At 41.7% G+C, this 12,399-nt stretch overlaps 1 protein-coding gene across 6 annotated transcripts in view; it reads left to right on the forward strand.

Annotated features, from left to right (window-relative positions):
* The window catches only part of glp2r (glucagon-like peptide 2 receptor), a 74,574-nt gene that overhangs the window by 42,787 nt on the left and 19,388 nt on the right, over positions 1–12,399 (forward strand). For all 6 annotated transcript variants that reach the window (XM_088000455.1, XM_088000453.1, XM_088000456.1 and 3 more), the window contains 2 exons: positions 8,394–8,454; positions 11,382–11,451. In XM_088000455.1, coding sequence (XP_087856581.1) covers positions 8,394–8,454; positions 11,382–11,451 — 131 coding nt within the window. The remainder of the gene's footprint in view (positions 1–8,393; positions 8,455–11,381; positions 11,452–12,399) is intronic.

Below are 12,399 nucleotides of genomic sequence, written 5' to 3' on the forward strand. Positions count from 1 at the left end.
GTTCAAAACATATTCACTGTCTTAAAAACTAATCATCTTGTTTTTTTTTGATGGTATTGATAACTACAGCTGAGCATCCAGGAAAAGACAATCTACCCCATTCCCATGTGCTTGGTATAAATGTTGAGAACTGCTGAAAAGGACATCGGCAGTGCAAGGTTTTAACCTTAGTCTAGTGGTAGATCTCTGGTTAAGTCCAAGTCCACTCCAGAGAACGGAGCATTTAGGTCCAGGTTCTCACTGCAGCACCCAAGAAGTGCTGAAGCTTTGGAAGTTGATATTTTGGATAAGGCACCATTTACCTTCTTGCAAATTTGGGACCCCAGTGTCAATCCAGAGGCACTGTTTTAAGGAAAAGCAGGAGAGCTGTTCACTGAATGCTGTCCATTAGGTATCTGTCATCAGTAGCACTGAAACGGGTTACATGGTCATTATTTTGTTGCTAATTCTGGGATCTCACTGTGAATTCGCTGCCACATTTGCAAACAACAGTGACTATATATTTTTTAAAGTGCTTGACAGGCTACATTGTGCAACGTCATAACATCAAGTAACATTCCTTGTCTTTTCCCTAACGTTTGATTATCCCTGCAGAAACATGTTTGACTACCCTGACAGCTTCTGGAGTTCATTCCTATTCAAGTGATAATCTTATCAAAGAACAAACAGCAATATAGCACAGGAACAGGCCCTTCAGCCCTCCAAGCATGTACTGACGCGTTTTGCCCTTCCATACTCACAGGATCTGTATCCCTCTGTTGCCTTCCTATTCATGCATTCATCCAGGTGTTTCTTGAATGTTGTTATTGTGTCTGCTTCCACCACTTCCTCTGACAGCATATTCCAGGCACTCTCAACCCTTTGTGAGAAAAAGTTGCTTCGCACACCTCTTTTTAAACTCCACAACCCCCGCCCCAGTAACAGAACCCTCCACCATCAGAGAAAGCCTCATACTTCCCACTCTATCCATGCCATTCACAATCTTTTAAATTTCTATCAGGTAGCCCTTGAACATCCTGCGTTCCAGTCTATCCAACTTTTCTTCATAGCTAAAATCCTCCAATGTCCTCCAATTAAAACTTTCTGTACCCTTTCCAAAGTAGCCACACCCTTCTGGTAGTATGGTGACCAGAACTGGGCACAGTTGTCACAATGGATATCCTGGTCCTGGTTTATGATCTGATTTTGAACATTGCCAAACTTCTTCACCAATTTACTATTACTGCTCCTATTTAATTTGTCTGTACAAGGTTAGAGAATGAGCTTGAGTGCATTTCTCAATTTCTCTCTTCATATCTGTTCAATCACCAAGCCTGGTGTTTCTCCCCTATAAACCTGCCACCCTTCGTAATAACCCCATCCCAGCCTCCATTCTACTGGAGCCCACCAAGGTTCTAACAAAGGAAGTCAAAGCTCCAGGGCTGAGGGTATTTAAGAGTAAGCTACTCAGCCTAATTTGCAGTTACATATCATCTATGCAGCTTTTTTTTATTAAATTTTGAAGGTTTTGGAAGGGGTTTCATCTAATCCAGGTGCTTTGTTTGTGTATTAATCTTCATCAGAGTAGCAATATCTGTTAGTACCAGCAGCTGAAATAAATGCAGACTGATCTTAACTTAGGCCAAGGGTTTTCGTAGGTGGTATCTGCTCCTGTCTAGTTTTGTGACATCAACAACCTTGGAAATGTTACATTTGGTTCCTATGTTCAAATCATTGAAAAAGACTGTGGAAAGCTAAGACCCAAGTGGTGATCTTTGCAGCATTCCACTAGCCATAGCCTGACAACTTGAGAATGACCCATTTATTGCTACTTTCTGTTCCCTATCTATTAATTAATCCTTAATCCATAGATCGATGATTCCCAATCTCACTTAATCAAATACTTTACAAAAGTCCAAGTTCACTGTGTCCACTGATTCCCCTTTGCTAGCTACATCCTCAAAAAAAACTCCAATGTGTTTGTTCAGACCTTTATCAGTTTCTTGGTCCTCCTTTGTTAAATTCTAATATGATTTCTATCCTTAGTTTTTTGGAAATTTTGTAAGCTTCCACCTTGGGCTTTTGTCTTGTAATTGGAGGCCTGGTTCAATTCTGACCTGCTCCAGAGTTGTAAAATGGACAGGATGATTAGAAAATATCAAAAAGCTTTTTATTTTATTCTAATGCAATCTTTAACTTCCTGTATAAGCCATAGTTGACTCACCGTTTCTCTTAGATTTTATTGTGCCACAAATTCTCTTCTGTTTCCTATGATACATTTCTTGTATTCTATGTATTAATTCTAAAATACCAGTCATTGCCTGTCTATGGTCATACCTTTTATTGCAGTTTCCCTGTTCTCTAGCCAACTTGCCCATTATTCCTTTCCTTTGTTTAGGTTTAAGATCCTAGCTGGTCCTCCAACATATTTGTTTTCAGAATCCCTAAGTGTGGAAACAGTCCGTTCGACCCATACAAGTCCACACCAACCCTTCAAAGTACATCCCCCACCTTTTCCCTGTAACACTACATTTCCCTAATGCACCTAACCTACACATCCCTGAACACTAGGGACAAGTTACCATGGCCAATTCACTTAACTTGCACATCATTGGACTGTGGGAGGAAACCAGAGCACCCAAAGGAAACCCACTCAGACACTGGGAGAATGTACAAACTCCACACAGACAGTTTGAGTGGAATCGAACCTGGTCCCTGGTGCTGTGAGGCAGTATCGCTAACCACTGAGTCTATATTATGTGAGAAACAATCTTGTATATATTCTAGCAATTCATCCTCTACAACATTGTAGACTGGATAGACATAATTAGCTCAATCAATCTTAATCTAATCTAAATTCACCAACAGTCCTTAGACAACACCTTCCAAATCCATGATTACTTTTACCGAGCAGGTCAAGAGAAGCAGAAACATGGGAACACCTCCACCTCCAAGTCTCTCATCATTGTAACTTGGAAATACAGAGGAACAGCGATCATCTGAACGAGATGCGTGGGCACTATTTTGTTCGGACAATTGATTATTCGGTTCATTGATTCAATGCCTCTCCTCTGGGGCTCGGAGTGTTCTGAAGTTTCCTTTTTCCTCGCTCTGCCTGCCTTGCTCCCTCTCTCTGTCGCAGGGTTTGTTTCTGAGCGGACACACACTTGTGTGTAAGGGACCTGCAGCATTGCTGCAGCCTTCCCCACCCCCCCAACTCCGAATCAGTTCATTGGGATTAACACAACAGCGAGCATTTGCTAAGTCCACCCCCCATTTAGGAAACTAGGCAGCAGCACACTGCGTGCGAGCCCCTTGCACCCCCCCATCCACCCCCACTGCCCCATCCGACTCCCCAAACCCCACCCCCATCAGATTTCCCCCACTCCACCCTTCCCGTCCAACCCCCCTAACCCTGCCCCCATCCACCCATCCTCACCCCCCAACCCAGATCCCCATCTTACGCCCCCGCAATCCCACCCACCCCGTCCAATTCATCCCCCCTATCCAACCCCCCCCAACCCTGTCCCTCGTCCGACTGTTCCCCATCTGACCACTCCCATGTCCGAATCCCCCACCTTCCATCCAAATTACCCCCAGTCTGATCCCCGCCAACCACATCCAGCCCTGTCCCACATCTGACCCCCAACCCTGTCCCCCATCCAACCCACCCCCATCCATGCCCCAACCCTGCACAGTCCACCCCACCCCTGTCTGACCCCAACTCCATCCAACTCACTCCCCGTCCGACCCCTCCCCTCCAACCCTGTCCAACTGCGGTGCCCATTCTGCCCCTGAAACCTGACCAACTCCGCCCCCATCCACCCCTGCCCCCACCCCAGAGAGAGAGAGAGAGATCATTTGGAGACAGCGCCTGGGCTGTCAGCAGCCTTTCAGTAAGCGAAGTTCATTTTAAAATCATTGTAAACAAAAGATTGCGACCAGTGTTGGAAACACCTCTTTGATGTAATGTTTCTATCTGGACCTTGAGATCTCCTTCGGCTAATCCGAAATTCGGATAATTGATGTTCAGGTAATCAAGGTTCCTCTGTATATTGCTTTTCCTTCACTGTTGCTGGGTCCAAATCTTGGAATTCTCTCAGGGCATTGTGGGTCAACCCACAGCATGTGGACTGCAGCAGTTCAAGAAGGCAGCTCACCATCACCTTCTCAATGGCAGCTAGGGACTGGCAATAACTGTTGGCCTAGCCAGTGATGACTATGTCTCACAATTGAACATTAAAAAACAAGTAGATTGGAGTCCCCTAATATTACTGTACTACCCTTGCAACATGCATCTCTAATTTCCTGATTTATATTATATCCAGAATTAACACTACTCTTTGGTAATCTGGAAATAACTCCCACCATCATTATATACTTTGCTCTCTCTCTCTCTCTCTCTCTCTCTCAGCTCCAACCAAACTAATTCTACTTTTTGATCTTCAGAACTAAGATCTTTTTTTCAGTAATGTACTCACTAATGTCCCCAGTGTGGTCTCTGCAACGCTGGGGAGATGAAACTCAGACTGCGTGAGTGCTTTGCAGAACCTCTAAGTTATGTTCAAAAAAATGATCCTGAGCTTCCAGTCACCTACCACTTCAACACACCACTGTGTTTCCACACCAACATTTCTGTCTCAGCCATGCTGCAGTGTTCCAGTGAACCTTAGCACAAGCTCAAAGCATAACATCTGATTTTCCTCTTAGGACACAACATCGAGTTCAAAAATTTTACAGCCTGATTCGAACCTTCCGTGTATTTTTTACCCACACCACACTCAGTCCTGTTATGACATGGGTTGCTTTTATGACAGTCACCCATTTTCACCTACTCCTCGGCCTATTATCACAATATATGGATTGCTTTCAATGCAGCTCACTCATTTGCTCCTGCTCTTTGCTCTTATTATCACTTATGCAGCTTTTCTTCTGACCTGGCCTACTATCCATAACCTCCTCATTTATCTACCCCTTTCATGTCTCTCTGTCTATCTGTCTCTCTCTCTCTGTCTCTCTCTCTCTGCCTCTCTCTCTCTCTGCCTCTCTCTGCCACTCTTTCTGTCTGTCTCTCTCTCTCTCTCTCTCCCTGTCTCTCTCTCTCTGTCTCTGTCTCTGTCTGTCTGTCTATGTGCCTTTCTGCGTCTCTGAGATTACTACCTTTTGAAGTTCTGCTCTTTAATCCTTTTTCTTAACTCTCTAAAAACACCTTATCCCCAACGTGGACCACAACCTTCAGCTGGTCAACTTCCCCATAAAAATGTCTTGCAGCCTCTCCTCAACCCTGGCACCAAGGAGGCAACATACCATCCTAGAATCATTTCTGAAGTTGCAGAATCATCTATTTACCTAGTAATTGATTCTTCTACCAATATTGTTCTTCCACTCCTTTTTCCTCCTCTTTTATGCAGCTGAGTGACCTTGGTGCCATGGACTTGGCTCTGGGTGCACTTCCCTGAGGAATCATCACCTTCACTAATATTTACAATGGAAAACTGGTTAGTGAGAGAGAGGGAGAGAGAGAGATTCAGGGAAGTCTTGCACTGCCTGCCTGATCCTACTACAGTACAACCTCAGTTATCCGAACATCGATTATCCGAACGAGATCTCAAGATCACGATGCTTGGGTAAACTGCGTTATCTGAACATTCGATTATTCAAACATTTGGTTATCTGAACAAACTACTACCCCCACCCTGTGCCGTTGAGATAATTGAGGTTGCCTTGGTAGATAGTCTGGTGGCCACTCCTTTCATCTCTGCTTGCAATTCTTCAACCTCTGGTGGGACTGCCTTCCTAAATGTGCTCTCCATGAGGTTCTCAGCTTTGCTGGTGTACCACAATGACTCTGTGAGTTCTAAAACCCCAGGCTCAAGTTTAGCAGGTTTTCTGCACAAGAAACACTGATGACATGTTCCAGGATGCCTACTGCATGCAAGCAAGTTGTCCCGCTGTGGCTTAATATTATTTTGTAGACTATTTACTGTACATTGGAGATTAGAAAGTAGAAAATATAATTGTTCATCAGTTTCTCAACAATCCGTTCCATCCTGTGTCCTCGAGTCACCTTTTAATTCTGACATCATATGTCAAAGGTTTCATGCAGTAAGAAATGGTGACCATTGTGCACCTTCCTTAGGTCTGATGGGGAATAGACCGAGAAGTTAGTAGTTATATAACCTTTCCTAGCAATCAAACAGGATGATTTTGTAATTAGATTAATAGTGCAACAATGCTATTTTGAACATAAAGGGACAAACATTAATTATAATTGAGAATACCACCCCATTGATAATAAATTAGTTATGCCACCTCAAAACTGCACTATAAATATTGAAAGCACAGGTTTTAATTTTAGATCTGGTAAACTCTGTCCATTTTTCTCATTGTAGAGGTCTGAATATCGCAGGTTAGTTATGATAATTCTCCCCTTGACTGAGGCAGAGTCATCTTGCTAACTCTGTAGTCTTCACTTGGGGAATTAGGATAATTGTTACCTTAATAGGAGAATATCTGACTTAAATATTTTACTGTAACTGTAATTGAATTTAGAAAGTCAATTCTTGTGAAAATAAAATTACATTTTCTATTTTTAATCGCAAGCTTTTAACACTATGACTTACCATCTCACCCAATGAATTGTATGTTCAGTTCTTCCTTAAATGTCTGTCATTGTTTTTGACTTGCTCATTCACCAATCTGACTGTGTAGTGGGAAGGTACATAATTGAGGATCATATTAATAACTTTAGACATTATAATTTGCTGAAACTGGGTTTGTTACCTGGAGGATGATAATATTTTCATCTGGTTTATTTACTTTGGAGACAATTCGATCCATTTCTCAGACTCAGTGTCTTTAGACCTATCTTTCTTAGTATGTAATTGAGAAGGGTTATTTGTAAAGTATTCCTGAATTGGAATTGGCACCAAAAAGATATGAGGATTATAAACACCACAATGTAAGCTTCATATAGTTGTGATTAACTCCCTTCATGGCATTGACGACTTTATGTTTGTAACCTTTCAGCTCTTATTTCTCTAGTCTTCAAGCTCTGACTTCTTGTATATTGCACATTCCTTTCAGCATGTTTTTTCATACCATTTAGATCTTACATTTTGAAGGAAATTTTTTTTCGCATTTCTTTCTCTTTAAGAAGTTCCTTTAAACATTGACTAAGATTTAATGATTTGTCCTAACATTTCCCTGTTTAGCTCAATATCAGTTTTTGTCTGATTACGTTTCTGTGTCGCAGATGATTTCTGGCATTAGGTTGCAATATAAATGCAGGTTGCTTTTAAATTTCCCATCCTGCCCTGTATTCTGTTTATAAAACCGTAAGATGTACAAGCAAAAGTAGGCCATTCAGCCCATTGAGTCCAATTTGCACGACTGATCGAATAATCCTCGCCTCCACTTTCCCGCTTTCTCCCCATAACCCTTACTGATTAAAATCTCTCAGTCAACCTTGAAGATACTTAACAACCCAGCCTCTGCAGCCCTTCATTTCTGGAGAATTCGGCATGAATTTCTTGGAAAGGAAAGATTGCTCTTCTAACTATTGACTTATAAGTAACGACCGAGAAAATTCAATCGTGATATTTGGAATGACAAGGGCAGCTGTGTGTTTTGATGAAAGAATAAATTTTGGAAGTTGGGATGACTTTGACTGCGAATATATTGAAGTATCTTCAAACAATATTTTTTATTAATGAAAGGTTACCACAGTGCGTAACCAGATGCCATGATATAGAGGTGCCGGTGTTGTATTGGGATGGACAAAGTCAGAAGTCACACGACACCAGGTTATAGTCCTACAGGTTTTTTGAGATCACAAGCTTTTGGAGCGCTGCTCCTTCATCAGCCTGACAAAGGAACAGCGCTCCAAAAGCTTGTGATTTCAAATAAACCTGTTGGACTATAACCTGGTGTTGTGACTCCTGACTTTGACAGAACCAGAAGAGTTAGAGGAACTTGGTTGAAAAGTCTATTAACTCATTATAAGTGGTGGAAATACAAGTGGAACAGGGTAGGACTTCCAGTTGCTTCTTTGACCTCCCCATGGGTCTGTAAGAAATCCCAGTTGGGAGATTGGCGAGGTTCCTATTTCTCTTACGGTGTAGCAGTGATACCAGTTTCACCTGTAACCTGCAGGTGGCAACTTGATGCTGCTGTGTCACTCTGAGGGGAATTCTCCAACTTTATTCCCCAGGAGTGGGCTTTCCAGTTTAACTTGGAAGTATTACTTTGAGCTCTCCAGTTTCCAGAAGGAAACCTTTAATGCATCCACTGGATAAAATTGTCACAGTTGCCTTACTACACCTGAGTATCCACACAGGACTCTGAGTAGCATACTTCCACAGCTCAGTAGCATTTCTTGACATGAATCAACAATGAACTTCTTTCTCTTTCAGTGTGCCCACTATTCTTTGTTATACCTTGGACAATTTCAAAGGTTATCTATGAGAATGAATGGTAAGATTTACTAAAAAGGAAATTAATTCCTTTATAACACTATTAATAGTTGAATCAGTGTATTGTTTTACATTCTTGAAACATATTCAATCACCTTTGAAGTTTGGGTCACATATAGACATGATTGGCGGTGGAGGGGACTGGTTAAAAAGGCATTTAGCACGCTTGTCTTCATTACTCAGTCCTTTGAGTACAGCAGTTGGGACGTCATGTTGAAGTTGTACAAGACATTGGTGAGACTTCTTCTGGAACACTGTGTCCAGTTCTGGTCACCCTGCTATAGGTAGGATATTATTAAGGTGGAGAGGATTCAGAAAAGATTAATCAGGATGTTGCTAGGTATGGAAGATTTGAATTATAAGAAGAGCTGGATGGGCTAGGACTATTTTTAGTAGAGCATAGGAGGTTCAGAGGTGATAGAAATTTATGAAATCCTGAGGGGTATAGATAGGGTTAATGGTGGCTGCCTTTTCCCTAGAATGGGGAATTTCAAAATTAGGGACCCATTTTTTAAGGTGAGAGGAGAGAGATTTAAAGAAGACATGAGGGATAAAGTTTTACAGAGGGGGAGGTCCTTTTGTGGAATAAACTTCCTGAGGAAATGGTAGATGTGGGCACGGTGGGACCAGTTTAGTTTGCAATTATGTTCAGCATGGACTGGTTGGACTGAAGGGTCGGTTTCTATGCTGTATGACTCTATCGAACAATCTCTCCGACTTTTCAATGAAACACAGGAAATGTTTCTAAACTGATCACTGACCTCTCTCCCATTAGTCTTTCACTCTCACTTCATTGCTAATGTTGGTATCTCTCTTAATCTTGTAAATAGTCTGGTTATCAGGGTCCTTTTGTGCATTTCTTTTCCTGCTGATGTTTCAAATTAACAATTTGAAGGTCACCACTAATAATAACTTGGTTCCAATATCTTCCTCTTCCCACTATGCTCACTCCAATGAAATCAAGGTTCCTTGCGCAATCTCCTTGGTGGTTTCCTGGCACTATTCACCATCTGAGACTCCTGTTCCTACCACAAACCTCAGCCTTTTTAATTATAGTTTGTCCTTGCTGATTCGCTGATTTACCCAGCCTTACCTATTACACTTTCCAACCTTTAAACGTAGTCCTTAATCTTCCTTAACCTGAGAAATGTATTAGCATCATTTACATGTTAAGGCACAGACAGAGTCCATTAGTATATCATTTCTGTGCCGGTCCTAAAACAAAAGAACACTTTTTAAGAATGCGTTGTTACATTTACATGTTGGCCTGGTAAGCAGTAGTAAATGTGAGGAAGCTAGCTTTATGATTTTGAGTGAAGTTACAATCCAGAGGACTTCAGCCCCAAGCCATTTCTGGGTGCGCCATGATTGCAATGGCAACGGGAAGAAACATTTTGTGCTGAGTCCCTGCCTTTCCTGATGTCAGGGAATGTAAAACAGCCTTGTTGCATGCTAAACATGAGGTCTTTCCAGCCATTTTTAATTGGGTATAATTGTGGCCTTCTAAACTTTCAGTGTAAGGTGGTGTTTCAGTGATTAGATGTATAAACTATTGAAAATATTCAACAGGTCTGGCAACACCATGGAAAGAGAAATAGATTTAATGCTTCAAGTTGATGTCCTCCTCCCCTCCTATTCCTTTCTCCCAGGATGCTGTCAGACTTACTGTATATTTTCCAAAGTTTTTCTGTTTTTATTTTTCATTTTTGTCTTCTGACACTTGTCGCTGTATGCAGTTTCTTTTATTCACTCATGGGATGTGGGGATCACTGGCTGGGCCAGCATTTATTGCGCATCCCTAGTTGTCCCTAAGGAGGAGGTGGTGAGCTGCCTTCTTGAATCCCTCCATTCCATTTAATGTTAGTGGACCCACAATGCCCTGAGGGAGGAATTCCAGGATTTTTATTCACTAAAAGTGAAGGCGATATATTTCCAAGTCAGGATGTAGGGACTGGGAGGGGATCTTGAAGGTGGTGATATTCCCATATATCTGCTATCCTTGTCCTTCTAGACGGTTGTGGGTGTGGGTCTATCTAAGGATCTTCGGTAAATTTCAGCGGTCCATCTTGTAGATAGTACACTCTGCTGCTACTGAGCATCGGTGGTGGAGGGAGTGGAATCTGTGGGTGTGGTGCTGATCAACCAGGCTGCTACTTTGTCTTGGATGGTGTCAAGCTTCTTACATATTGCTAGCGCTGCACCCATCCAGACAAGTGGGGAGTATTCAGTCGCACTCCTGACTTAATCCTTGTAGACGTTGGACAGGCTCTGAGGAGTCAGGAGGTGAGATATTCATAGATTCGTAGAGATGTACAGCATGGAAACAGACCCTTCAGTCCAACTCTTCCATACCGACCAGATATCCTAAAATAATTTTAATCCCATTTGCCAGTATCTGACTCGTATCTCTCTGAAACCTTCCTATTCATATACCCCTCCAGATGCTGTTATATGTTGTAATTGATATTCATTTAATATATTCTTGAACATAATACTGATGTACCAAATACCTAATTATGTGTGAACTTAGCTATAACATTTGGACACTAACACACCAGCAACCACACAAGAGTGTATACAAAAATGTAAGTACAAAAGAAATATAAGCTGGAATAGACCGTTTGGCTTTTTAAGTCTGCTCTGCCATTCTGAAATAGCTTGGCTGATCAATTTGTAGCCTCCCTTCTTGCAGAGTCCAGTGAATGAATGAAAAGCACAGTGTAAAAGCAGAGACATAAATTCATTAATGACTCAGGAAAAGATCATTCATCCCATTGTATACACACCAGTTCACATCTGGAGAGCAAAAGACATGGGGAGAAAATTAGAATATATTAACAACAACAAAAAAGTGCATAATTTCCTAAACTTCTGAGAATTAATACTTTTTTGAAAAGTTATGATTTACAAAAATGTTTTGTGTATCAGGTGCTGGGGAACAAACAAGCACATGGGAATCTGGTGGATCATCAGGGGGCCTGTGATATTTGCAATAATAGTGAGTATTGAAAGTAGCCTTCTATTGGGAGATGTGTAAGTAAAATTTTTTAAACAATTTAATTCTCACCTATCCAATTGTTTTCACATTCTGTTCAATGAGCAACCTCACTTATACTTCAGAAATGCTGTATATGGTCTTTACTGAACATAATGGGTTTGGAGTCCAATGGTTTACACAAATAATTAAACCACACACTCAGGTTTTATTGTGTATAAACATATCTAATACACTGTTCTCAAGCCCTAGAACACAGAAACATAGGCCCAGATGTTTTCACAGCCAGATGGTTGTTCCTGTGCAGATAGGAGTTTCCCAGTCAGAACCTGCAGAATCTCATTGGAGCAGATTCTGAAGGAATAGTGAGAGAGATCGCAGATTCTTGCTAGGAAAATTTCCTTACACTTGGAACCCTCTGAAGTATCTGTTTAAATCAAATAATTTAGACAATTCTGGCTAACTAAAGTGAATAGTTTCTCAAGGGAGGGTGGCACTGTTTCAGTGGTTAGCACTGCTGCCTCACAGCACCAGGGATCCAGGTTCTATTTGTACCTCAGGCAACTGTCTGTGTTGAGTTTGCACATTGTGCTCATGTCTGTATGGGTTTCCATCAGGTGTTTGTTTCCTCCCACAGTCCAAAGAAGTGCAGATTAGGTGGATTGGCCATGCTAAATTGCTGCATTGAGGAGATTCAATGATCCTGTGAAAGTCATACAATGAAACACATTGCCTAATTCCTGAAGAGCTATTCAACTGACCCCATACTTGACTCACATTTGTCTAAGTACACCTTTCACAGACCACTTGCACCTCAAGCTCGTTGACTTGATATTGCCACCCCAGAAACGTCAAATTCTCTCTTTCTTCTCGCTCTCTCCTTTCTTCCTCTGCTCCAGACATAATATTCCTCTGACCCCAAACCCTCCCCACTCTGGACCCAATACCTCC

The sequence above is a fragment of the Chiloscyllium plagiosum genome, unplaced genomic scaffold, assembly GCF_037043375.1.
Source record: "Chiloscyllium plagiosum isolate Xiang-an unplaced genomic scaffold, Cpla_swu_hap1 HiC_scaffold_25, whole genome shotgun sequence".
In the NCBI taxonomy this organism is placed as follows: Eukaryota; Metazoa; Chordata; class Chondrichthyes; order Orectolobiformes; family Hemiscylliidae; genus Chiloscyllium; species Chiloscyllium plagiosum.